The 27,050-nt window shown below is 47.1% G+C and overlaps 1 protein-coding gene across 1 annotated transcript in view; it reads left to right on the top strand.

The window, feature by feature from the left end:
• KNL1 (kinetochore scaffold 1) overlaps window positions 1-27,050 on the top strand; it is a 579,877-nt gene that overhangs the window by 74,614 nt on the left and 478,213 nt on the right. Inside the window, exons 3-4 of the mRNA XM_078659817.1 lie at window positions 6,063-6,099; window positions 25,586-25,645. Of these exons, the coding sequence (XP_078515943.1) occupies window positions 6,063-6,099; window positions 25,586-25,645 (97 nt within the window). The remainder of the gene's footprint in view (window positions 1-6,062; window positions 6,100-25,585; window positions 25,646-27,050) is intronic.

Genomic DNA, 27,050 nt, shown 5'->3' on the forward strand with positions numbered 1-27,050 from the left:
TCTACCTGTAGCCTCTCTTCCTGATCTGATAACTGATTCTCCAGATACGTGAGCCTCTGCCTAATGGACTTCAGAACACTAGAGTGTTTGGCCATATCCATCCCGCGGATGTAGACCTTAAAGGCCTCCCAAAGCGTCTGGCAACTGTCCACAGAGCCCGTGTTGGTCTCAAAAAAGTTCTCAATTTCATTTGCGATTTCCCCTCTGAACACCTCATCCATTAACGAATACGGGGGGAAGCGCCACGTAAAAGGAGGGATCCCGCGCACCGGCGTATCTAGGATCAGGAGGAGCGGAGAGTGATCAGACAAAGTGCATGGCAATATTTGACAGTCCCTCAAACTATTGGATAGCTTTTGTGATGCAAGCCAGTAATCTATCCTGGTGTGCAGTGCATGATAAGCTGAATAATGCGTGTACCCCCCTCTGGAGTGATGCCTATTTCTCCACACATCCAGTAGTTCCAAGTGTACCATTTCGGTCTGAAGCGCTGTGGCAGCAGCCGACGGGCTTCGGTGGGGTCCCGCAGACCTATCCAGAGCTGGATCAAGGACCAAATTAAAGTCTCCTCCCCACAGCATACTATTATGATCATACGACTTGCATCTCCTGGCCAATTCCACGTAAAAGTCAGGTGTATCGTAGTTAGGCCCATAGACATTTACTAGCAATAAGTCATGTCCCTGGCCCCTGCATCTACAGATGGTGTATCGTCCCTCTGGGTCAGTCTCTAGAGGCGTCAATGTGAGTTTGGAGTGCGGGTTACCCCACGTGAGTGTCCCCCTCGAGTGAGTGGTGAAGCCTGCCGCTACACTGCATCCCGCTATTCCCTTATGCAGCAACATTCTGCTGTTAAGTGGTAAGTGTGTCTCTTGTAGGAGAGCGAGGTCTATGTGTTGCCTACGTAGGTAACTAAGGACTTGACGTAGCTTCCGAAAGTCATTTAGGCCCCTAATATTCCATGTCAGGGCCCGTAGATGAGTCTGTGGTGTACCCGCCCGTGACGTACCCTTATCAGCCTCAGCCATATCCAACAGTGTGCATCAGGAGGCTACTCTGCCAAGGTTTAAAGCGCCCCAGCGGAGCAAGGTCAGGCAGTCGGCGTAGTGTGGCAATGGCCAGTACGTATCTAGCGGCATTCGTCTCAGTTACAGCATTCAGCTCCTCAGCAGTCATACAGAACAACAACTTGTACCCAAACACCAACTCCAACATTCCCCCCACCACCCACAGCAGACCCTCCCCAATTTGGTCATGCAGGTTCCCCTCCCACCCATCCCCCCCCTTCAACAAAGGAAACAGTCCCGTGTGCATCACGCTCAGAGGCAAAGTTAGCCAGCCGGCTCTTCCTAAATGTCTGACTTTCGACTCTGTTGCCCGGCCCCTTCCCCTCCGCCCTGCACCATCAGCAATATGCAAATGCACCAACCAGCACTTTAGTAGTGCGATATCCTGCGTAGTCATCGTGTTGTCCCTCCCGCCCCCGCATCCCCATATTCCCCCCCCCTAACCCCTCCAGCCACCCCCATATCTGGAGCACCCTCAGAACCTGGGACCAGAGTGCCATGCATTAATTAGTTCTTCCCTATATCCAATCCCTGGCCCCACTTATCTGTCTCAATGTCTCAGCAAGTCTCTCATCCATTGCAGCGTAACGCTGCGTTCCAGGAGATCAGGGGTCTCACTCATGAGTTCACCGTGTTCCAGACTTCGTGCACTCAGATCACTCTTGCTCGTTTAGGCGACTCGATTCCGCTTCCTGCTGACGCTCGGCGTTGTCGTCCGTTGTCTCCCTCGCCCACTTTTTCAATGCTTTCTGCAGCTCCGCTGGGTCCGTGAAAACATGCGAGTGACCTTGTCTGTTCACACGCAATTTGGCTGGGTACAACATTGCGTAGTCGAGTCCCATATCCCTAAGGCGTTTCTTGTGTGGCGCGAAATGCTTGCGCGCCTCCTGCACTCTCGCTGTAAAGTCCGAGTAAATCGAAATCGCCGATCCCTCAAATTGTAGGTCCCCTTTGGTTCTTGCCAGCCGCAGCGCCGTGTCCCTGTCTCTATAATTCAGCAATTTTGCTATGACTGGGCGTGGTGGAAGGCCCGGATTGGGCTTCGGGCCAAGTGTGCGGTGCGCACGTTCTACGACAAACATATTCGAGAACACTCCGTCGCCCAAGAGCTTGGTGAGCAATTGTTCTATGAATAGTTCCATTTTCCCAGTCTGGGTGGTCTCCGGCAGGCCCGTAATGCGGAGGTTGCAGCGCCGTGACCGCGCCTCCAAATCCTCCGTCTTGTCTTGCAATGTCCTGATGAGTGTTTCCGCCCTCCGTCTCGCCGTATCTAGATCTGTTTGGGCCTCCTCCACTTCAGTGATGCGCCGTTCGGCCATGTCGTGTCGTTCCGCATGCTTGTTTAGACGCTCCGCCATGCGGTCCATTCTGTAGGACATGGCGTCCATCTTGGATCCCAGCGCCGCTATATTCGTTTGAATGTTGTGCTCCATGGAGCGTAGCAATGTTTTGATGTCTGCGTTTTCTTCCTGCGGGACTCCTGTAAGCGCCTCCTCGTCTCGTTGCGGCGGGGGAGTCTGCACTGATACTCGCCTCTGCGAGAAAGGGAGCTTACTCTGGGTTCTGTCCCCTTTCCCCATCGTAGGAGCTTCGTGTGGTTACCGCGGTGGACCAAGCGTAGTCCGCTATAACGCCTTCAGCCGAACCCGCGTTTCTGCCAGGGACCAATGTGCGCGCTATCAGGGGTCCGAGCAATATCTCCACTCCCAATCCCCCTTCTGAATTGTCCAGAGGTCAGCAGGTCCAGCAAGTCGTCAAGGCTGGGTGCTCCCACAATGAGGGGACCCCGTTACCCAGTGAGTGGGGAGCAGGTGTGCAGGTCCTCCGGCTCGGCCGCCGGTGTCAGAAAGGGCAAGCAAGGGCTCACGCGGGGAGGTGCAAGAGCCAACACCTACTAAGTCACCAGTGTCACGTGTGTAGTAGGGCCTCTGTAGGTGTAGCACCAGAGTTTGCGTGAGGATAGGACAACAGGGTACCCAGGGGCCCTGCCGCTGCTGTTCCGACAATGGGTGCACTCCCTGCACCCTTCTGCCCAGCCGCCGCTTCCCCGGCGTCTCCCACTGGTCGCAATGAATGGCGCCGCCTGGTTCACCCCGCTCCGCCGATCAGGCTCACCTTCCCGCTCTTGCCGCCACTGCCACCGAGGCCCGGGGCTCCCGATGTCTCTATGTGAGGCCAGCTGTCCCCCGACTTGGCCGCGATCGCCGCTATCCGGAGGTGGGGTGGCAGGGGGGGACGCACTCTGACCGTCGCCGCACGTCTCCGCACGTACTGCGGGTGCCGGGCGCACCAGAGGCCGTGGTCTGCGGCCCGCACCACGCACTGGAGAGAGTGCCGATTGCAGCTGTTATAAGCGGCGGATTCTCGCGCTGCGCGGCTCCCTCTGTTCCTCCGCTGCTCCGCCAAACGCGGGGGTGTCAGGGGACAAGAGCAAGTTGGGCTGGTGCAGGATCTCTGATGGTACCGGCGGAGCCCGGGAACTAAGCGGCCATTTTGCGCTCGCGCTAGCTCCGCCCCCCATTTAGTCTTGACACTTAACAAGGAAATAGGTTGGTAGAAGCCACAGTCATGCCTCTGCTTTCCTTCCATGTAAATTAGCGCTATCCGTTTGTGGCGCAGGTCAGGAAGGAGCAGCCCCTTGTCACGGAAGTCCTCAAACAGTGTCATGGGGTGGGGCCTACCTGATCTCCCAGGCGCTTGAATAGTTCTGCTGGTAATCTGTCGGAGTCTCACGTTTTCCCTCTGTTCATGGCCCTCAGAGTCCTAAAGCGCAAGTTCCCCTTCCAGTGAATCCAACTAGTCACCATTCATCTGCGAGATCCCCAGCGCTCCAAGGAAGTCTTCTGCATCCACATCTCCCCTATGTGGCCGAGGCGCATTAAGAGCCTGGTAATACTTTCCAAACTCCTGAACAATCCCTTCTGTCTGTGTAGTCTTGTTCCCAGCTCTAGTAAGTATTTCACCACACATCATCCATCCTCCTCTCTATGGCCCAGCTTCGTCTCTGACCTCATTGACCTTGCGCCATCTTGAGCGCTGTTGACAACGGACTGCCTCTCGCGCCATATTGCGCTACTCTGTCCTGGTTGTCTGCAGGAGCTGGCGTATCCTCCTACTGCGGTTGCGGTTCCAGACGACACTCCCGCACTTGTTGCTCGAGCTCAAGGATCTTACTAAGTCTATCCTGCTTCTTACTGGCTATCCGTGTCTGTAAGCGGTCTCTCAAGACACATTTGTACGCTTCCCACATCACCCCAGTAGCGGAGTCTTTATTTTCCACAAAGTACACTGTCGTATCAGCCCGAATCGGAGTCAACGTGGCTGGATCCTGCAGCTCCCTGGCATGAAGGCGCCATTAAACAGTGAAGATTTAGCCTGCCCAATACCCCCACGGATCCAGCAAGGCTACATCAGATGAGTTCATCAGCTATCATTGGTGTCATGTCGGGGCTGGGTCTAAAGGGTTCCCGTGCAGTGTTTATATCTGAGACAAATGCTTCTCTGGAAGGCCCCGAGCTGGTCAGCTTTGCACAGTCTTGAGAAATGTGTATGGTTTCCACTGCTTCCACAACTCACGCCCTTTCTGTTCTTACCTGTGACGACGATGGGGAGGAGGGGATTTGGGGGAGAGGGTTGGTTGTGTGTCCCCCACCACCCCTTCTCGCTCCAGCCATTGCCATACCTATCCAGGGGTCTAAAAAAGTGTGCAGTCATTCTTGACTTGCAGGGGTTTGCCCTGGTAGAGGAGTGCAGAGGGCGGGCCCAAATGTTGCAGTCTGACCTTTACGTCCAGGAAGGAGCTTTGTTTGCGATGGACTTTGAAATTTGGGAAGTGTTGCACTTTACTACCCTCTACTGTTCAGGTACCATGAGACCGGGCTGTCTGGAGGATGTGGTCCCAGTACCTAAAGTTCTGCAGACTTGCAAACATCTGTTTCTGTGGTGCCCCAGGAGCCTTCGGGCGGCCCGGGACGCAGTGAGCCCATTCCACTGAGAACAGAACCGGGAGGGCACCTTTATATATGTTATCTTTGAGCCATTGTTCCATGTAGCGCTTCACTGCTTGCCCCTCAACTTGTTCAGGCAGGCCAGTCATCTGTATGTTGTTACGGCGGGCCCGGCCCTCCACATCTTCAGCTCTCTCCTGCAGATGCTCCACTGCCAAGTTCTGCAATTGAATTTTTTACTTCACCTAGATAGATTAGGGGTCACTTGCCCCATCGTGTCCTCCACATCCTTGACCCTGGAGTCAAGCTTCCTGCAGTCCATCCGGAGCAGGCCCAGATCCAGTGCCACCCCGTAGATCTCGACCTCCAAGGAGGCTTTTAATCCTGTGATGGCTCCAAATATCTTTCCCAGTTGGCCGGCCTGGTTCGCCAAAGCATTCCCCCATGGACCTAAGTGTAGGTTCCTTATTCTCCTCCGCTCCATCATGGGACTCGGATTGATGCCCCATCTTTGCCTGGGTCTTCCTGGAGCGGAGTTTCGCCTTGGTGAGGCAGAAATGGTCTGTTCCAGCCCCAGGCCCCCATGCCAGGTCCCAGTTGCGGTCCTGCACCACACCCCTCTGCAGTCCCCAACCAGTCCTGGGGTACCGCGATGCTCTTCTTCCCCCCCCTGCACCCCCCAAGACCCTGCAGGTACAGTGTGCACAGGTGCGTGTCAGTCCCGGCATGTGCTAGCTGAACGCACCCATTTCAGAAGGAGGCAGGGTCAGTATATTTCAGCAGTTTCTGGGGGTGGGTGAAGGATATGGGTTTCTATTCAACAGAGCTATTGAAAATAGATGTTCTTAATAAAAGGGTGTTTTACTTTGAGCTACACTATCAGACATTTTGATGTACGTTGATTTTTTTCAGATGGACTGGAACTGTTTGTCACTTGAATCATACCTGTTGATATCTACTCTTAAGTTTGAAATTAATATTGTTTTAGAAATAAAATATGTTCACTACTACTTTACCCAGCTGTTTAAACCAATTTTTTCCATTCCAGTGACAAGTCCCAGCGTTCACAACGAAGGCTTTCGTCTGTGAGTATAGTTTTATATGTATTTTTTTGGGGTGTGTGTTTTTTAATATGCACAAACATTCCTGTCCTGATCGCTAAAGAAGAGTTTTTCTTTCACCTGTATTCAAGAAATGTGCTTTATAATTTTATCAGAAACAACTGGGAAAACCCTCCGTTCACCTTTTGAAAGTCAATCCTGCTTCTACTTGTTGAGTTCTGGGTCTTGTATCTTGCATTGACTCATGAATGTTGCATTTCCTCACCGTCATGCATTTAAGCCATTTTTGCAAAGAAATCTGTTAAATATCTTCCATAATTTTTTACTGTAAGAGTACAGTGGTTTACCAAGTTTTGTTCGTGCACACTTCCCTAATTTTGCATTTTTTTTGCTGTTCTGCTTTCTGCATTTCTAATCCCGGTTAGCCCTCCAGTAATTTATTGTGGAATAGTTCCTCGCTGTATGAAGTTACTTCTTAATTTATTATCGTTGGTCATGAACCTCTTCTTAATGCCTTAACTTTTGTTTGCCCTTTGTACCTGTTAGCTGTTTTGATATTTGTATTTGGTTTGCTGATTATTTTAAAAGGGAGTTAATGTTGTATTCAGTATTTGCTCAGTTGCACGTTGCATTCCTGTTTGTTTGCCTGCTTTTCTTTTTTAGTTTTTTCCCTGTGGCCTAAAGACCAGGGTTATGGATCTATCTGTGCGGACTGGGTTTAGCTCTCCTACCAGTTTAAGACCTTGGTTCCAGGTCCCTGCAAGCAATCTATGGCCCATTTCTGTCCCTCCAGATGACAGGATTTCGTCAGTAGCTTTATGAACACTCATTGACTTAACTTTTCTTACTCCACCTTTACTTCTCAAAGTACTCTTAAATATTTCATGTAATCCTGGTTATTCAGATGGCTCTAATAATTTTCATTGCCTCCTTTCAGATATGAAGCTCCCAGCTTCAACGCAAGTATTTAAAAATCTGTAGTACACTTCTCCAAGAGTTATCAGCAGCTCACGTTGTGGTACTAATAACCTCTAGTTTTTCTTCAGCAATTCATAATATACATGTATCATTGTCCTTAACTTCTTTTCCTAAACATTTGTCTGCCACTGTGTTTGATAATCTTGATTGTATACGTCCTTCATTTGGCCCATCTGCTTGTGGTTCAAAACCTTTCCTTGTGGTTGACATTGGGAAGACACATGTTAAATGTCTCCAGGTTTCTGCATGCTAATATCTCAACACAGGTTCTTATGTGTCCCAAAATCGTTGGTGTCACAAAAGCAATCTGTGACCTGTTCGAAGAAAAGGTAAACTGGCATATGTGTTTCTTACGGCCTACCCCTCTGAACTGTCCTCTTCTGTGATAGGGTACAGGGAGACAGATAAGTCCGCAAGTGATATTGAGGGAACCTATCCTGACCCTCAAATCTAGCACACACTCAGGGTAAAGAGTCTCTGCGCTGCTTACATGCGTTCTGGCTGAACGAGAGAGACTGACACAAGTAACACGGTTACAGATGGGATCCAGAGTAATCTGATGTTGCTCGAATATGAATTTCCCTTGAAAAGACAAAAGACAAGATGCGTTGGGCAAGAAAGTAACAGTTGGTTTAATTAAATGCTGCGGCCGAGAGTACAGCTTACAGAAACGGGTCTGATGACTGTCTCAAAGTACAATCAATCCGAGCAATTTATTAATTTTTTTGTTGTTGATTTTTTTCAAAATAGTTTTAGGAGCAATAAAAGTACATCCGGTGATCCTTTTTTGGCAAAAGAATGCGGGCTGTTATGAGGTCCATTATAACAAATGCAGGTGGGCCTCAAACTTGTGTGGACACAATTGAGACTAGTGTGTCCAGATGTCTGGCATGAGGGGGCGCGTGATCATTGCGTGTACTGTGTGTGTTGTGTCCCGATTGGTTATCTGTTCCTAACTCCATATGGCATGTTTGGGGAATGTGCACACCCTTCTGGCAATGTGTGCTTTATTGAGGCAAATATTGCTTGACCATTGGGGTGTTGCTGCACTTATCTGGGGGAGGGACCGGAGTTTCCTGTTCACTCGTTTGTCTGCCCCCACCAGTGACCTATCAATCTGTTACAGCGGATCTGGGTTGCAGAGTCTGCATGATCACATATTTTCGAGTCTGGGTTGATGGAGAGTTCATGACAGGTGAATTTGACAATAGCGATGCGATTTATTTCGCGTATGCGAGTGTTCCATCATAACCATTAGCATTGTTTGTATCAATATTAGCACTGATTATGGCGTACTGATGCCTCACAATTCAATAGATAGTCCAGAGACAAATGCCATTCTATCTACTTTTCATTGACTAAAGTGAAAATCTGTATTGTTTGCTTCACACTGGTGAAAAGGTTCATAAAATGCAGGTTTTGGCATGATTCGAAAAGACCAGTGACAAGACTTCCTATATTTACATGGGTCCCAAATTCATTTTCAGTATCTGTTTTGGATTGTATGTATTACATTTTAGTTTTTACCTACCAGACCACTATTGGCTTTCAGTAGGCTTAAGCCTCTTGTCAACCATACTAAAAATGTACCATGGGCTTATAGGCCACCGATTCCTACCATTGATTGGCTTTTTCTGTCACTCATTTGCTGGTCTTGCTTCTTAGTCAGTGGCTTTCCCTCCTCTTCTTGATTGTACCTCCCCTGAATCATAGCTACTTTATCATCCTGGCTGCCTTGAATCCTTCCACTGTTCCCTTTCAGGTAAACGGCAATTCTCAAACAAATTTAAGCATGCACAGGCTGCTGTGAGGCTCTGGAATGCATGGACCTGTGATTCTGGATCCTTGTGTGACCTCAAATGGTAGAAATTAGGCTTTCAATGAAACGTTCACTGCTCAGAACTGTTTTGCTGGTGAATGTGGTCAAGCCTAAAATATATGGCAATGGTGAAATCACAAATAAAGTGCATTTTCGAGGTAATATTTTGCAATGTTCCTTTGGTTGACATGTTTGAAGTAAGTAAATCCAGTAGACAAAAGTAGGTTTGAAGAAACTTGGGTTTATTTCAGTACAGGTGTTTCCCAACTGCCTTGTCTAACTGTCCTCAGCTCAATGCCCAACATTCTACTGTGCACTCTCTAGAGTGGAACCAAAGTCCAGCAACGCAGGGGTGGAACATACCATTGTGCATGACATCTACAGACATAATAACTGTCTACTAGATAGTGCATGATATATGTACAATTAAAACAGAAGGTTACAGCATATCTCCCCTATCACAATATTTTGAGGAGTGAAGAATACTGTGCAAACCACAGGAAGGAAGGGGGGTGACAGAGAGAGAGGGAGAAGAGGCGGGTGACTAATCATTCTACAGTGCCATTTAGGAGAACTTACTTTCCTTCAACTTAGTTTAACATCCCAGGTGGTGTGCAGCTCATTAGCAATACTGATGCTTTTGTTGTTACTGTCTTGCTCTGGATGTAGAACCAATCTATCCATGCTCCACATGCGTCCATCTGCCATGATGACCCCATTTTTCCCCACTTCCTTTATTCTCTTCAGACCAGAATATTTAATATACTTGTTTTGGTTAATGTCTAGTTTCTTAATAAGGACCCATTGTCCTACTCTCCACTTACTCAGTTTGGCTCCCCATTTGGTATCATACTCTTGCTTATATTTCCTTTGATGCACCCCAATTTTCTCCTTGGCAGCTTGCCTATCCCATTCGCATGAGTTTTTTTTCCAAACAGCCAATTGGGTGTTAATTTAGAGCCTGGTTTATGACCTCTCAATAAACAACAAGCTTTGGCATAGCCAATAGGTCTCGCATTTGGGACCTTATAAGTGTTTAGCCATGCAACAGTTGGTGTTGCACCAAGGATATTCTGCTGCATAATTAAATACTTATAGTGTCCAAGAAGCGAGACCTATTGGCTATGTCAATGCTTGTTTGTTTTTTGTTGCTGTTTTGTTTAAGTTGCCAGATCTACAATAGCTGGACATGGTTTTTGTTAAGTTCTTTGCATCAAATGAACTTGTTTTCATTGCTTTGAATGTTGTTTCCATTCTGCTTGTAGGAAGCAGTCATTCCCGGGGTGTGGGGGCTACCCATGCGCAGAACTTTGCAAATGAGAAAAAGCCTGGTGCAGGCGCAATTTACAAGTGTGGAGTGAGTGAGCCCCAGGCAGCATGACTCACTCACACAGGAGTTCATGCACTGCGCCTGCATACTCTGCATGGATTAAGGAAACTAGACCCACTCCCTCCCAGGCATAGAACACATATTTACCAAGAAACTCTGAGAAGAGCCTGCCTGCTGCACTGACGGCTGGTGGCGTGTGTGCCTGGTGAAAGTGTGCACTGACTGCTGGTGGTGTGTGTGCCTGGTGAAAGCGTGCACTGACGGCTGGTGTTGTGTGTGCCTGGTGAAAGCGTGCACTGACTGCTGGTGTTGTGTGTGCCCGGTGAAAGCGTGCACTGACAGCTGGTGGTGTGTGTGCCAGGTGAAAGCGTGCACTGACGGCTAGTGGTGTGTGGGCCTGGTGGAAGCGTGCACTGACGGCTAGTGGTGTGTGTGGCTGGTGGAAGCGTGCACTGACAGCTGGTGGTGTGTGTTGCCTGGTGGAAGCGTGCACTGGCGGCTGGTGGTGTGTGTGCCTGGTGGAAGCAGGAGAATTCACAGCAATAGAAGACACAAATTAAACTGAGGAAGAGGGAGGGGGAGAAGAGAGGGGGGAGTGCGAACAGAGGAGCATTCACAGCGATCGGAGACACAAATGAAACTGTGGAAGAGGGAGGGGGAGAAGGGAGGGAGGAGTGCGAGCAGATGAGCCTGATTACAGCAATAAAAACACAGTTGGCAGCTGTGCACGTGCTAGTGAACGCAAGTTGGAGGCCAGCAAAAGCCTCTGGTGGCACTTTTAAAAGCCACTTACTAAATGTCTCGAAGAGACGGCATGCGCTGTCTCAGGCGAGACCCAAAAAGGGGAATAACCTGTCGGTGCTGGGCGTAATATGATATGGCCACTTACTAATGATACCACAGTTAATGCCTCTAACCTCCCTGACCCTGTAACTATTGAAAATATCCTAGAGAGGGTAAATAGTCTCTTGATGCCCCTCCTAACACAAGTCAAGAGCCTGGGGTCCAGAATAGATAAATTAGAGCAATCAACCCTCGATGGGTTTTACTCACTGAAATCCACATTTAAACAACTAGTCAGAGTGAGTGAAAACCCTGACATGGGTCTGATGGAGAGTGAGCCCCCAACAGTTTCTTTACCACCACAGAGAGTCCCTAAGCCCTCAAAAAATCTAAATAAGGTTGATACTAATAGATCACAAACCTCAGTTCCCAAAACTTCTCCCCCTCTTAAAGTAGGGTCGAATCTTAAGGGACCACCAGCGCATTCAGAGGTTGCCACAACTAAGCCCAAACCACTGCCACAAAAACAGCCCCAGACAACCAGTGGCAAATCAAAAAATATTCAAACATTAGGCTCATGTGACAAAGTTCAGGGACTATTAATAGGGAAAATCTCCAGACCCGCCTCCCAACCTACACCTACAACTACCTCTGTACCGGCTCCTAGGAATCCAGTACGTCGGACTCCTCCAATAAACCTCCCGCCAGACTGTCAACCTTTTGTTGCAGTTCTGGTAAATGTTCCCCCACTAAAGGAAGGCCAGTTGGAAAATCACCAATCCCTCAAGAACAAGTGCATCCACTGGCTAAAGCCAAATAAGCCAATTCCGTTGGGTGTGGACGGGATTATTCTAAGTGTCCGTAGAGTAGGCTGGGTAGGGCAGGGAAAGAAAACCCAGGAGGGGGATTGCATAATAATAAACTTTCAAGACCCCAGAGTAGTGCCTTCCATCTGCACTCCAATAAAAAATATGGGGGCCCCAGGGGTTAAAGTAGTAGATTTGTCCTACTTCTATCCCAGGCAAATTGCTAGCCTAACTGGAGAAAGCCTAGGCTCCCCCGTTTCTTGCCAAAATCGGGAGACACCTTGTGCTGGGGCACCTGGGGGTAGAGGGATGAACCCAGTGTGGGTGTTAGGGTCCAACTGACTGCAGGAGGATGACCCCTGGGTATGCAAGAATTTAGCCGCAGATAAAGTATCTGTGAGTGTTCTAGATCCAATGGTAGTATTAACCTCCCCAATTGACTCCTCTCCAACTGGAGATACTGGCGGGACGAGGTCCACAGACAAGGGTACTCCTGCGACTTGCGACATTCCACCTGTGACGGGCCTAGTATTTAAGGTTTTCAGATGGAATGTCGCAGGGATCGCAAGGAAGTTGGCTTTGCCTGACTTCACTGCATGGGTGGATGAACACTCTATGTGTATCTTTCAAGAGACCTGGAGCTTAGTGCCGGTACACAGGGTGGGATTTTCTTCCTACTCTGTCCCAGCACTGACCTAGGAAACTGGAAGAGGGCGACCTTCGGGCGGCCTGCTCATTTGGGTAGCAGCCTCCCTAGACTGCAGAGTAGAGGAACTTCATACAGGTCACCCGGACATCCAAAACATTATCTTAATAGATCAGCGGGGAAGACTGGTTTTAAATGTTTATAATGTTTATGCCAGAGGGACTAAGGGTGGAAGAAAGTCACCTGTAATATCACTTCTTGAGACCCTCCTAAATAAAACCCCTCACAGGTTGCGTACACTGGTCATGGGCGACATGAACTGTACGTTCGAGCCTCTGGGCTCGGATGTTGCTCTTGAACAAGATGAGGAGGATATTAGGTTGGGGATCCCTGTATTGGAACTCCCATCTATCAGAAGGTGGTCTGAAGTGGCGCTACAGTTATACTCCCTGAGCCTGGAATTAAATCTAAGGGCAGCTAATGGGAGGACAACTTCGGATAGGGGGGGTGCCCACACGTATAACAGACCAGGACACACCTCCAGGCTAGACTACATATTAGTAGATGTGTATCTATGGAAGCATGTGAGGGACATGCTAGTGGTCCCAACTACTGAAAGTGACCACAACCCACTTTCTTTAAGCATGAATCAGTGGTGGTGACCTGCAATAGAAGGTCACGATAACCCGGTAGTAGTGCCCCCCGATGAGTCTGAAGTCTCGCCCTGTGGCAGACGAATAAAATGGGCTAAACTGGTCCTATCGGAGGCAAGGGTTGGAGAAATTTTTTCCCTCCTAAATCATGCAGTGACATCCTTGGGGTCGCCCCTAGATGGGGTGGGTAGGGCAAGTGGACTCTGTCTCCTTAGTAGAGGCCTTGTCTAATGTGTTTACCATCCACTCTAGTAAGTTGGGTAACAAGAGAAGTAAAAAACTAGAAGACGGCTGGTATACTCAATCATGTAGGGTCCACAAGGCAAGGCTTGTTGAGGCAGTAAAGTGTAAATCCCACAGCGATATACAGGTAGCAAGGAAGGCCTACATCAGATCCCTCAAAAGCGCTAAGAGGGAGTGGGAAGATAAATTCTGGGAAGATCTGCTCCAAGCTAGCAAATGTAGGGACTCAAGGGTTTTTTGGAATCTTATAGGATCACGGAATAGGCCCGAGGCAGTTATGAGACCCTGTAACATCCCGCCACAAAGTTGGGTAAAACATTTTGGGACTTTATACCTCCCGGCACAAGGGGAACTGAATGTTAGGGCGTACTCCCCACTAGTAACTGTACCGCACGCCTATGATCTCTTTACCCCTTTAGAGATTGAAAAAGTAATAGGGTGGGTAGCCACCGCAAGGCAGCTGGCCCAGATGGCCTTCCGGGGGACCTTATGAGGGCATACCCAGTAGAGTGGGGAAGGGTCATTGCAGCTCTCCTTAACGACATCATGAGGGGAGGGCCAGTGCCAGAATCATGGAAAGGGGCGGTGGTGGTACCGATTTATAAAAAAAAAAGGGTGTAGAGAAACCCCGGGGAACTACCGCCCCATAAGCCTGATAGACTCCACCCAAAAGATAGCAGGCAAAGCCATTCTTGGGAGGATTCTCCATTGGGTGGAGGAGAATAAAATACTATCGGATTTTCAGGCAGGTTTCCGGGCAGGAATGGGGACTATAGAGCAGGTGTTTAGGTTGGCACTTCTGGGGTGGAAGGTGGTGGAGCTAGGCAAGGGCAGTCTATATCTGGCCTTTATAGACCTAAAGACTGCCTTTGACCTAGTCCCCCGGGAAGAATTGTGGAGGGTGCTTTATGAGTTGGGATTGCCCCCTTACATTCTGTCCCTCCTCGTCAGCCTCCATTCCCATACCTTCGCCCAGGTCCGTTGGGGTAAAAGCGGAGAGCTCACTGAGAAAATACCGGTATCCAGGGGCGTGAGACAGGGTTGCGTTCTGGCGCCCACCTTATTTTCACTATATGTGAACGGGGTGGTAGAATATCTTCAACTGGACCCAGCCGACGCTCCTTGTCTCGGAGGAGTGCGGATCCCCACCCTGCTATTTGTGGACGACACGCTTTTGATCTCCAAGACTCCGCAAGGTCTCCAAAAACTGTTAACCCGCTTCCAGGATTTTTGTGCTGCAAAGGGCCTAGTAATTAATGTGGACAAAACTAAATATCTAGTCCTAAATCCCCCAAGGAAACTGGGCCGCCCACCTATGCTCAATTCTGTTGCCTTGGAGAAAGTATCCGAATTCGATTATCTTGGAATTCGGATAACGGATAGAATGTCCTGGGCACCCCACATCGATAAGATGGTTCTTAATCACAAGAGGGTAGGAGGAGCCTTGCTGAGGGAATTCCGGGCTTCACCTAGGAGATCGCTTACCCCAGTAATTGATATCTACAAGGCCAAGGTAGTAACATCGGCCTTGTACGGTGCAGAATTGTGGGGTCACTGCCGTCTGGAGGCCCTGGCCACAGTGGAAAGTAAGCTATTAAAAACCATTATCGCCATCCCTCTGAGCACTCCAACTATACCTGTGTTGTTGGACACAGGCTGTAAAAACATCAAAGACCAGGCCCAACTCCGCCCCCTCCTTTTATGGACAAGAATTTGGAGGGGTGAAGAACTGAAATCATATGCTGATGGTCTGGCAGAAATAATGAGTTTGGGTGGCTGGGCAAAAATAAGATGGCTGAGAGACACTAAAAAGCTTCTGGAGAAAATCGGACTGGGGGACTGTTGGTCAACTCGCACAGCCCCACCAAAAGAGGTTGTGAAGAGTCTTTATTGGAAATGGACTGCGGAGCATTTAGTTACAAACCCGAATCACTGCAAGTCCACTGCTGCTTTTTTAGTGGTAAAAGATGTGGTGGCATTTGAGCCTTATTTGGACCTCATCACCCTCCCTTTTGACCGAGCACTATATTTTAAATTTAGAGTTGGCTCGCTCCCGCTTGGGGCTGTGGTATCAAACTGGAAATCAGCTGCTCACATGTCTCCGAACTGTGCATGTTGTCCGAGCAGGATTGAGTCCATCACGCATATCCTGTTTGAATGCCCGGACTATGCAAAGCCCAGGAGTTTTTGGCTTAAACCTCTTTGCCGAAACATGGGTACACGTAGTTATCTAGTAGCTTTGCGCATCCTAATGACGGACACATCCCCCCCAATTATATGTGGAATAGCAACATTTTTAAAGCAGTTTTGGCTTATTCGTTGCAAGAGACTGTCAGTAGTGGTTTAATTCTTTTTTTAGCTAAATTATTCTGGGCATTTTATGGCCTTTTATCTTTTTTAAACGAGATTAATATTGACTTTTTATGTAATGGTTTTGTACATTTGTAAACGGCTGTATTGTATTTGTGCTTATAAGATATCTTGCATATCGAATAAAAGCTTATGACTGATATGGCCATATCATGTCTTTGATGGATTGAATAATGGGCTTATGTGAACCATGGCTAATTGCAAGGCATCTTTGATCATTCTGTTGAAACACTCCACTAACCAATTGGTGCGTGGGCAATATAAGGGAGTGGAAATATGCTTGACGGCCAAACTGGCATGAAAACCCTTAATTTCCTCTGACACTACTTAGACACCATTGTCAGTAATAAGGGTGTAGGGAATACCTTCATTGGCAAACACTTCGGACAGAAAACATATGATGGTTTTAGTGTCCACCTTATTGACAAACTTGAGAGTAATCCATTTGGGGAAGTAATCCACCAAGACTAAACTGAATCTTTCCTGCAAGCCAGAGATTTGCAAGGGCCCAATAATGGCTAATCCTAGCTCTTCCCATGCCTTAATGAGAATTTCCATCGGTTCCAAGGGTTGCTTTCCTTGTGCTTTTGTGTTTTGTCACTGAGACCACAGACATGACAATCTTTCACCAATTCCTCTATCATGGTATCCATGTATAGGAACCAATATCCTGACTGAAGCTTACTCTTCGTAAGATTCCTCCCCAGATGGCCATCTTGAGCTATTTCTCAAATGTGCCTCCTAAGTTTTTCAGGGAGAATGATCTTGTCAGACTTCAATACATTGATCCCCACAATAGTTCGTTCTTCCCTTACATACCAATACAGTTGTATCTCCTTAGGGAGATCTCAACAATTCTTGGGCAATCCCTTCTTGATACTTTCTATGGCCGCTTTTAACAAAGCATCATCTGACAGGTGGATTACCCAATCTTCGTTCAAAATGACAGGGATGGTAACCTGTAACACCTCAAAGTCTTCCTCAACCTCTTCCCTTTGTTCATCAATGGGGAGGCGAGAAAGAAAATCTGCCACATGATTATTGATGCCTGGTATGTATTCAACTTTAAATTTGAAAGTTTGCAAATATACCAGCTACTTACCAATTCTGGGTGTAGTTTTCTCAATGTCTTTTGATGAAAATAACGGTACAAGCGGTTTAAGATCTGTTCTTAGTACAAATGGTATTCCCCAGAAAAAAATACTTAAAGTGGTTAGTGGCCCAAAAACATGACAAGGCCTCCTTCTCAATAGTGGAGTAGATAATTTCCGCTTCCTTCAATGTCCTGGAGGCAAATACTATGATCTTTTCTTTGCCTCCTTCCATTTGAGACAACGTGGTACCTATGCCCTTGTTACTAACATCCGTCGTGAGAAAGGTATCCCTGGCACTATCAAAATTACCAATGCAGGGTGCTGTTGCACTGGCTCTTTTTATTTCAATGAATGTTTGTTATGGACCGGTAACCATTCAAAATGTGTCCCCTTTTTCAACAGATCTCTAAAGGGCTGTACTAGTTCAGAAAAGTTCTTAATACATTTAGACATGTACTAGGCTAAACCCAAAAATGATTTGATTTCTTCTTTATTATTGGGAATAGGGGCTTCACTAACAGATTCTATCAAGTCCATTTTGGGTTTCATACCTTCACTGGAAAGGGTGTGGCCTAGAACATCCACAGACGCTACTCCAATTTTGTATTTATTTTTCCTAATAGTGAAACCTGCCTCTTTGAGCTTTGCACGCACTTTCCTCAAAATGCCATTGTGTTCCTCCTCATTGCCATGTATGAGAATGTCATCTTATCCATCTTATGATCTCATCCACTTCTCCTAGTAAATGTAGCATTATTCTCTGGAATGCAGCTGAGGCCAGTCCGAACAGCATTCTTAAAAATGTTTATGTACCGAACAGAGTGGTAAAGGCCGTGAGAACCTGGGCGTCTGGATGCAGGGCAACCTAGTGGCATGCTGACGAGAGGTCTAACACAGAAGTATTTAGTACCATTTATTATACTCAACCTTTCATTGATTTTGGGAAGCGGATAACTGTCCATCCAAATGTTGGCATTTAAACTCCACGAGCCCACACACATGCAAATATTTTTCCCTTCTTTTTTGGACTTTATCACAATCCGAGCCAACCATTCTGAACTTTCTACAGCTTTAAGGATGGCCCGCCCCTCCATTTTCTTTAGGTCTTTTAATGGTTCTCGCATCAGTAGAGGAATGGATCTGGTCTTGTGTGCAACCGGAACAGCATCGTTTATAGGTCATGCCTACGCAGCGCGCAAGCGCTGCTTAGGAGGGACCTCTTGGCATCGCACTGTACTTTCTTGGAAACTCCTGCATGTTTTTCACTGTTTCCAATGAGTACTCGTGGTTGCAGAACGTTTACCTTGCGGGAGCGAGCAGTGCGGCCATCTGTTTGCAATTATCGTGCTCGCTCCCGCAAAGTAAACGCTGGACATGGACTGACCCATCAGCACGGTATCCGGCGGCAGGATGGATCTTCAATCCGGCATCTCCTGCTCTGTTCCTACTCAATGCTGTATTCATGTTGGGGAGGGGTTGGGACGCACAAATCGTGGAACCCCCCGCCCGCGGCAGATCGGCAGAGCTCAGAGGTGCGTCCCCTCCTTTTGTTCAGGCCCCGCAGCCGGTTTCAGGCCACCCTGATGCACGGGGGTCACCACAGGTTTTACTCTGTCGTTCCCTGGGGCACTTCGCCTCTCTCCAACTCCGGCGGCACCCGCCCTGATGACCCCACACTTTCAGGCCGGTACCTGGTGGCAGGATGGCTCTTTCTGAGAGAGGGCCTGTACCTTCCTCAATCCGGCACCGCCAGCCCGTTTCGTACTCAATGGCGTCAGCCAACCTCTGCGTCCATCTTTGGTGCATTATGTAGATGTGGGGCTCCATCAGTATTGGTGCCGCGGCTTGTCCTCAGCCTTGTTACTTCCCTTCCTCCTCATTAGCCAGCGACTCCCTCGCCACTGTGTTCCTGTCGGGGTGGGGTTGGAGCCGCTCAGATCATGGAGCCCCCACCCGCTGCTGACCAGCCGGTCCCAGCGGCGCGTCCCCTCATCGCCATCAGGTCCCGCATCCAGGTCATAGGCCACACCGCCGCCCGGGGCACCTGCAGACCGCCACAGGTTTTACTCTCCCGTTCCCAGCTGAGTGACAACTTTCCACTCTAGAGTTGATGACAGTCCATCCGTGGAGCCGCCACCCTGTTGCAGATCAGCTGAGCCCAGAAACGCATCACTTCTCCGCATCTGGGCCTTGCCGCCCGTTCTCGGGCAACACCACTGCCCGGGGCCACTCGCAGGCTGCAACAGGTTGTACGCGGCAGTTCTTAGCCGAGCCGAGGTTAACAATGATTGCCAAAGGGTAAATAGCTCTTAGGATGAGAGTCTTCTTACTGGAATATAACTATATTCACAGCGTGGAGGGTTGGGTGGCCGGAGTTTCTCTTGCTTGTTGCCAACTTCCTCAGCGCTTGGCCATGCCCCTCTCCTGCAATAAGCTTTTAATGTTGCTTCTATTATGAATTTGGTTTTTATTTTCTTGAACAATTTTTTATTGTATAGTAAAGTTTGATGATAGTTTCATGTGCTGTTAAAAATATGCGGTCTGCCTGTACAGGCGGCATCTCTTCATCAAAGCATCAAAATGTTGCTGAATGAAAACACGCTGGCGCCTTGAGATTAGGGACAGTCAGAACACAAGCTCTGTGACTGGATGTTAGTGGCAACAAGAAAGGAAAAAACATTTTGTGAACCTACTTGCCTATACAACTGTTAGGAGTGATAACACTGGAAACACTTCTTTTTACATTACTGTCACAGCATGTAAACCGCAATTACTAATTCGGTGGCAGGTATTGCTGTGTCTTCTGATGGAGAGACTTTCGGGTCTGATCAGAATTGACGGCGCATTATAATGTACTGGTGTTCAAAAGGATGATGAGAGGATACTGCTGTGCATAAACGTGTCTGGGGACATACTCTGCGTAAAACGGTTGACCTCGAATCGGGGGAACCGGGTATGTTTAGGCAGCAATGCTCAACATCCTGTGATTCTGGGCAAATCACTTGATCTCCCCCTGTGCCTAACAAAAATTAATGTGTAGTTGTGTAATGTAACTGGTGCTCATGTAAAGTGCTCTGATACCCTTAGGTCAAGTTTGCGCTATATAAAACTCCACGGAAAAATACATATAGTGGCTTCAATAAACCAAATTAGACTGCGCTCCACCCAGGCAGACCAGAGCACAGCCTGTCCGTAAGCCCTCTACGGACACACCCGCCTCCCTTCTCCACTGGGCAGAAAGAGTAACAAACATTGGCATAGCCAATAGGTCTCGCCTTTGGGACCTTATAAGTATTTAATTATGCAGCACTATCATTGGTGCAACATCAACTGTTGCATGGCTAAACACTTATAAAGTCCCAAAGGCGAGACCTATTGGCTATGCCAATCCTTGTTTAGTTTGATCTTGTGTACATAGTTTCTCAACATTCCTATCTTATCAGCGAAGACTTCAGGAAATACTTCACATACAACCACCCCCACCAAGGTCCTGTCAACAAGTAATAATTGCTCCTCATTGTTGGGGTCAAACGTGATATCTCAGTCTCTCTGGTGTTTCCATCCCAGTAAGTTACTCCCCCACTCTGTAATGTAGACTTTACCTATGGAGTGCCTGTCTTTAAATGTGATACACATCCTCACCATGCCTTTTAATGAAATGGGATCCTTGTTATGCCCCCCTGGATGTATATCTTTCTTCTCCAAGGTATACTCATTCTCCTTAAACATCCTCTGAAACCTTTCCTTGTCAATTAAAGTGTAAGGGGATCCTGAATCTGCAAAATCACTTACTTTTTTGCCTTCTAATTGAATATCACAAACAGGATACCTGACCCTTTCTTCCTCCTCTTGACTATGCCCTTGAAACACAAATTTGTTTTCTCCGGAATCTGTATCGGGTTCTTCATGAACTACATGTATTTCTTTCCCCGCTTCCTTAGACTTGCACATCTTGGCAAAATGTCCTGTTCTGTTGCACTTTCTACAGTTAACCAATCAGGCAGGACACTTGGGGAAATTGGCAAGATGATTAACATTACCACATCTGTAACACTTAACATTCTTTCTCATTGGCCTGGATTTGATCCCAGTGTGGGTATCATGCACGCTGAGAACTTTATTATCATTCTTTATTTCATTGATCTCCTTCTCTTCACTCATTGTATCCATGTTGTTTATAATTTCTTTCACGTAATAAGCAGTACTCAATACTCCTGGCTATCATTATTGCTTCCTCTAGGTCAGGATTTTGAGTTGAAAACCTCTTTTGTATTTTGTGGCAATTGGTGCAATGAACCAATTGATCCCTAACGAGGGAATCAGTGAGGGCTCTAAACTCACATGTTGCAGATGGCCCCCTCAAAGTAGCTATATATGAGGTAACTTTCTCATTTTTTCTTTACCCCTTTTTAAAAAATGTTTGTCTTTCAAGAACAACGTTTACCCTATCTTTGAAATGGGCACCCAATTTTCTTAATGTGGTGGTAAACGCATCTTCATAACCCCCACCCCCCCCCCCCCCCCTTACCATTGTCAGCAAGATCTTCATAGACTTTCCTTCCTTGGATGCCTAAATTATGTAATAATATATGTTGTTTCCTTACAGATTACATTTTTTCTCCACCCATGGCAGTTAAATGCGAATTAAATATTTTAACCCATCTGTCCCAAGGGATCTCAGGTTCACCATCTTCATTCAAGAATGGAGGGGATTGGTTCATATTTGCTAATGACATGACTGAAAGGGTATACCAGAAAACTTTACTACCTCAGTGTGAATAAAGGACACTTGAAGAAAAACAGTAAGGAAATAAAAACTTTTTAGAGACACTAGAAGCAAAACAAAGTGAAGATTTAGATGAAAAACTACAGTGTCTGTTAGGGAGAGAAGGCAGATAGTGGTGCCTGTGATGCTGCAGGCATAATGTAATTAAAGCTGTGCCTGTTAGCGTAGGGACCCGATGGTTCTCGGAAAGAGTAAAGAAAGTCAATTGGGCCTGTCCGCGTGCGGTGAAATGAAGATGCTGCAGCAATTTAGTATGCTGTGCCTGTCAGCGTATGCTTTACATCTAGAATGCTGCAGGCTACTATAAGCTTTGCCTGTCAGTGTGTAATGATGGTTCTCCGAGGTGGAGACTGCACCGATGAAGAAAATCAAGAATATGCACTCACCCAGAAGTCGCGTAGATTTGGAATATTTATTCCAACACTGCACTGCACCCACTCACCCGCAGGGCATGGAAGGTTCTATGAAGTGTGCCAGCAGAGAGCGCGTGTGGCCGCAGGTGCATAGAGGCAGTGAAGACAACAGGTTGAAGAGCGAGTGTAAGGATTCCTCGGACGCCACTCACAAACTATTTCGTGTCACTGAGCGCGCTGTGTGAGGAGACCGGCGGTTGACGAGATCTTCAGGCGCCTCTCGTCAGAGGTTTGATAGAGCAGACTCAACGGCAGAGCCGTCTCTCCCCTCAGGGCATGCGCGTCAAAGCTTACACAACTCCTCAGCTGGTCCCAGAGTGAGGAATTCAACGGAACTGACACAACGGCGAAGCTGCTTCTCCCCTCAAGGCATGCACATCGAAACTGACACGACTCCTCAGCTGGTTCTCCGGGTGAGGAAGTCGATGAAACTGACGCCTTTAACCTTAGGGCAAGCACGTAGGCGGAGTGTACAGCGGCACCAAGACTCACTGAGCAGGGTGAAGAGTCTCCGCTGCTACCCTCGTCACAGAAATGATGAAAGGATTTTGGGTGACAAAAAAGCTCCCTCCGATGACCGCGGCAGGCAGACCGTGACTCACAGCTTGTCGTTTTAACACCGGCACAATCCAGGTGGAGTTCCCAAAGTCCTTGGAGAACAATCAGCAGAAATGCACCCCAGGTGACCAAAATGGCAGGCGACAGCAAGTAGAGTGTGGAGTTGAGTAGCGGAAATTGTGTCCAAGCATGAATAGCATCCAGAGGAGATGCCAGGCGAAGAGTAGTCACAGGAGAGGTGAGGCACATCAGGAGACTTAGTTAGACTTGCCAAATAACAGGGGTGGGAAAGCACAGCTGGCCTGTGCGCAACAGTCTTCAATCGTCGCGAATGAAGTAACTAAATCCAGGAGACAAAAGTAGGTTTGAAGAAACACGGGTTTATTTTAGTATAGGTGTTTCCCAACTGCCATGTCCAACTCTTCTTTGCTCAATGTCCAACATTCTACTGTGCGCACTCTAGAGTTCCAGAGTGGAACCAAAGTCCCAGCAACGCAGGGTTGGAACATAAATTGTGCATGACATCTACAGACATAACTATCTACAAGTAAGGGCATAATGTATATACAATTAAAACAGGTTACAACAGTTTTTGTTATTGAATTGACTGTGTTCTACTGTAAAATGGGTTATGACAGGGCCAGTAAGCCTGGCTTTTATAGATGCAGGTCACTTGATTGTTTTAGACGCGTATGGAGGTGTTGTGTTTTAAAGACCCCTTTCTCCATGAGACTCAACTCTGTGAAAATCAGTCTAGCAGCTCTTCTCCACAGCAGTCGGTACATTCCTTTCCTATAGGCAGTCATTCTGTTCTCAAGGAGTGTCCTTGACCGAGACTTGGCTCTTGACTGGAAGGCGGCAGTAGTCTGCGTACTCTGAATCACCTTAGCTCCTTCGACTGTGCTGGTGCATACACCCATCCTTGGTCAGTGGAGGGAATTGAAAATCATTCCTGTTGTCGGGAACCAGTGCGTATAGTCCAAGCGGGCTAGTTGGCTCACGAGCAACCTTTAAACACTCTCTTGCTCATCATTCATATCCTTCTTGAGCAGGGTGTGATCACTTCGTGCCCATGTCACAAACAGGTGTTTTTTCAGAGCGGAGTCCAATCAGACAATGGGCCAAATCTCTTGCATATGAGGACCAGGCAAGAAGAGTGGGAGGGGCTGGAATGCTTTGGCACTGGCAGCGTAGCAAACGTTAAAGAAGAAAAATCACAGACCTTCTCAAATGCAGGAAATTGACTAGTGGAAGCAATGCCCAAAGGTCAGGCTCCCAGGCCTATAGTGACCCGGCGCTCTGACCTACAGCCTGCACTATCTTGGTAGCCACCTACCCATGAAGTTCCAAAATAGATTTCATCCTATAGTCTAACAAGCATTCACTCATTTCATACAGCATCAGCATGTACCTTCACAGCCACACACAATCCACTTGTGAGAGCTAAAGACTCTGTTAAGGGAGACTAGAATGCATTTAATGCAGAAAAGACAGGATCTAATCCCCCTCTTGCTACATGATGGAGCGTGCAATGATTGGGCAGGTCTATAAACTGTTTTTTTATGAAAGGCTTCCCTGTATCTGTACCAACAATGTCCACGACTGTAATTGGATGGAGAAACCACGATTCTCATTCATCAAGAAATTTCATGTGTTCATTTTTTTTTGTTCCCAAGGGGTAATCTTATTTAATATATTATTTCAATAATGGTAGAGGCAAGTATCAGAAGACTGACATTTGGCATTTATGAACTTTTGACAATAAAGAATAGACTGGGTGATCAGCTCAACTTCCTTATGCAATACTGGGTGGACTCTGCATTGTATAGTTAATATACTGGATGAGCCTCTGTATGATAGCAAAGCAAATAATTTTTATTAGTTCAGTTCTTGAAAGCTGATGTGTGATGCCTTACTTGAAATGATGGATGGATCTCAACCAGATTATAGCCATCTTCAAAAGTATGTTTCTTCATTTGCCTTTTTTCCCCTTTCAGTCATTTGATTGGGTATCGCTTGATTTAGCACATCTGTAACTTAGTTCCATTGCTCATAACTAATTGAGCCATTGATAAGGCAAACCCTATGTCAAGTACAGCAAGAAATGGTTTTTCATAGGCCTGGGCATAATCGAAATTACAAAGGTTGGGCTGGTGACGTGGTTCACTGAGTTGACACACCAATACTTGTCCGTTGACTGGATCTGCCTTGAAGATGAAACGCCACTGGCGATGTTTTTGCCAACATGAAGCTTATAAACTAACTGGTGGACATCTTGAAACCTGGCAAACCCATATGCGTGTGGGGGTGGCATCTTGCCCTGGGCAGAGTAGGAGGATCTGCCTGCTGGCTGGAGGGACAGGGCCTCCCACAGAAGCTGTTCAGCCCATAGGAACCCCAGACTCCCCACCAGTCTGATGCCAACCTGGACCTGTGTCTTGAGTTCCATTTGAGAGGCAGCCAAGGGCTTAAGCTAGCACCCTCAGTCGCTTAGGCCGCTTTGCTGTTTACGATCCTTCACCAGGTTCACCAACTGAAATCTTTGTTATTACTTTTACTTCCTCTAGGTAGTCCAGTTTGAATGTCTCCTAAGCACACCACCAGGGATGTTGCAGAGCTCTTCGGGGCACATTGGAGGACCTCACTAAACCGTCCATTTGGTAGTAGTGACTGGGGTTTTATACAAATTTCAAACCCCTATCACAAATGGGATTTAGCAGGTTGCCCATACCTGTCGGCGAAGGGTAGGCCCATGCTGATCCTTTCAGTTAGGATGTGTGCTGCACTTTCAATTATAAGCTAGATCCATTAACTTTGCCAATGCATGTTTTAGAACACTTGGATTAATAAGGATTTTTTGTGACCTTATGTTACATGCAATAATGTGATGACCGGCTCATGTTTGTTTTGTCTGTATTCAGAGCTGTTATTGTTGGACTACTCGTTGGACTACATTGTCTTAACTTTTTATAAACCTAAAAATAACTTATTGATCCTTTTTTTCCCCTTTTTCTACAATCTTTATTTCTAGATTCTTAAAGCTCCACGAACCCCCCTTCAGGACCTTGGAGGTGGGAATGAATGTACCCAGGTAGGTTGCTATAGATTTAATTCATCTTGCAGTTGCATATTAGCTGTACACTCCTAATTATAGCAGATTGCGCCTTCTACCTAAACGCATACAGGAATGTGAAGTGATATTCCTGAATTTCAGAAACTGGAATGGCAACATTAAACATTCAAAATGGAAATTTCACAAGTATATTTGAATAACTATATTCACAAATTCAAGGTTGATTGTGGGCTTGTGGTTTTTCTTGGATGTTTCGATCTGAGATAATTGGTAAATGGCAAACTCCTATATTTGTGGCCATTTACTAATATTTTGTAGGAGTTCTCACAGGCAAACACATGCGGGTTTATTAATGGCAAGAGCAGGACAAGGTGTTTTTTCGGGGGAGGGGGGTAGTTGTGGGAGTGAAACATCAGCAAAAGTAGCTGGTGAAGGGTTTCTCCACAAGAAAAAATATTTCTCAACTAAACAAAAAAGTTGGCTGCACATTTTCCAATTATGCATTTAGAGCTAAATACGTTGCACAAAGATCTGCCAGTTTCTTACGTCTTGTGGCCTACAGCTGACTGCCAGGACCAGAGAATGCTAGCCCGATGCTCCCTTTCCTCTACTCGCAAATTTTAAACAGGCTAGTCTCCCTAACTGAGACCAAACATTGTATCTGAGATCATGTGACCCCACAGTCCCCCCACAATACCAGCAATACACTTCCCTTAATTTAGTTCAGCTTTCTGCTGGAATGACATACAGGCGACGGGCAAAACGAAAAGATGACCTCCAATTGGGTTCTGTCTGGACCTGGAAGCTCCAAAGTTCAAAACCTCTACTCTTCACAGCTTAGATTTCATCACACCACTCCAGCCTCGTCCTGTGCCTCCCTCGTAGCACCCTGCATGATCTGTGTTGGTATTTGCTAGAGCGTCCTAGACAAACCGACACTTTAGCCACTACAGCCAACACAATCCTTCTCATTCCTCTCACCACCTTTCTTTATGTCCATACTCTTTGCAATGCACCTCACGCTAGTTTATGCCTTCTCTGCAGGCCTTTTCTCCGCAAATATAGATGACCCCATCACATCCTCTGAAAAGGAAAAATGCACCGCAATCAAATAATACTTTAAAGGCTAAATTGACATAATCTTGCAATAGCACAGAACAGTGCCACAGAAATCCCTGCCCGTATCATAAGCAAATGCTGAACATTTCCCACCCTTTCTCCGGTGAGGACCTGGTTGTGCTGCTTCGAGCCCATGAAGGAACATCCTACAGAGATGAAGCAATCCCATCTCCCATTTTAAACAAAGTCTGCAGGGAAAACCTCCCACTCTGTTGAATATTATAGATACATCAGTAAGCCAAGGCATCTTTCCAAAAACCCTCAAGACCAATCCGCTACTGAAGAAATCCATCCTCCGTCTCTC

This window comes from Lissotriton helveticus, chromosome 9 (assembly GCF_964261635.1).
Source record: "Lissotriton helveticus chromosome 9, aLisHel1.1, whole genome shotgun sequence".
NCBI lineage: Eukaryota > Metazoa > Chordata > Amphibia > Caudata > Salamandridae > Lissotriton > Lissotriton helveticus.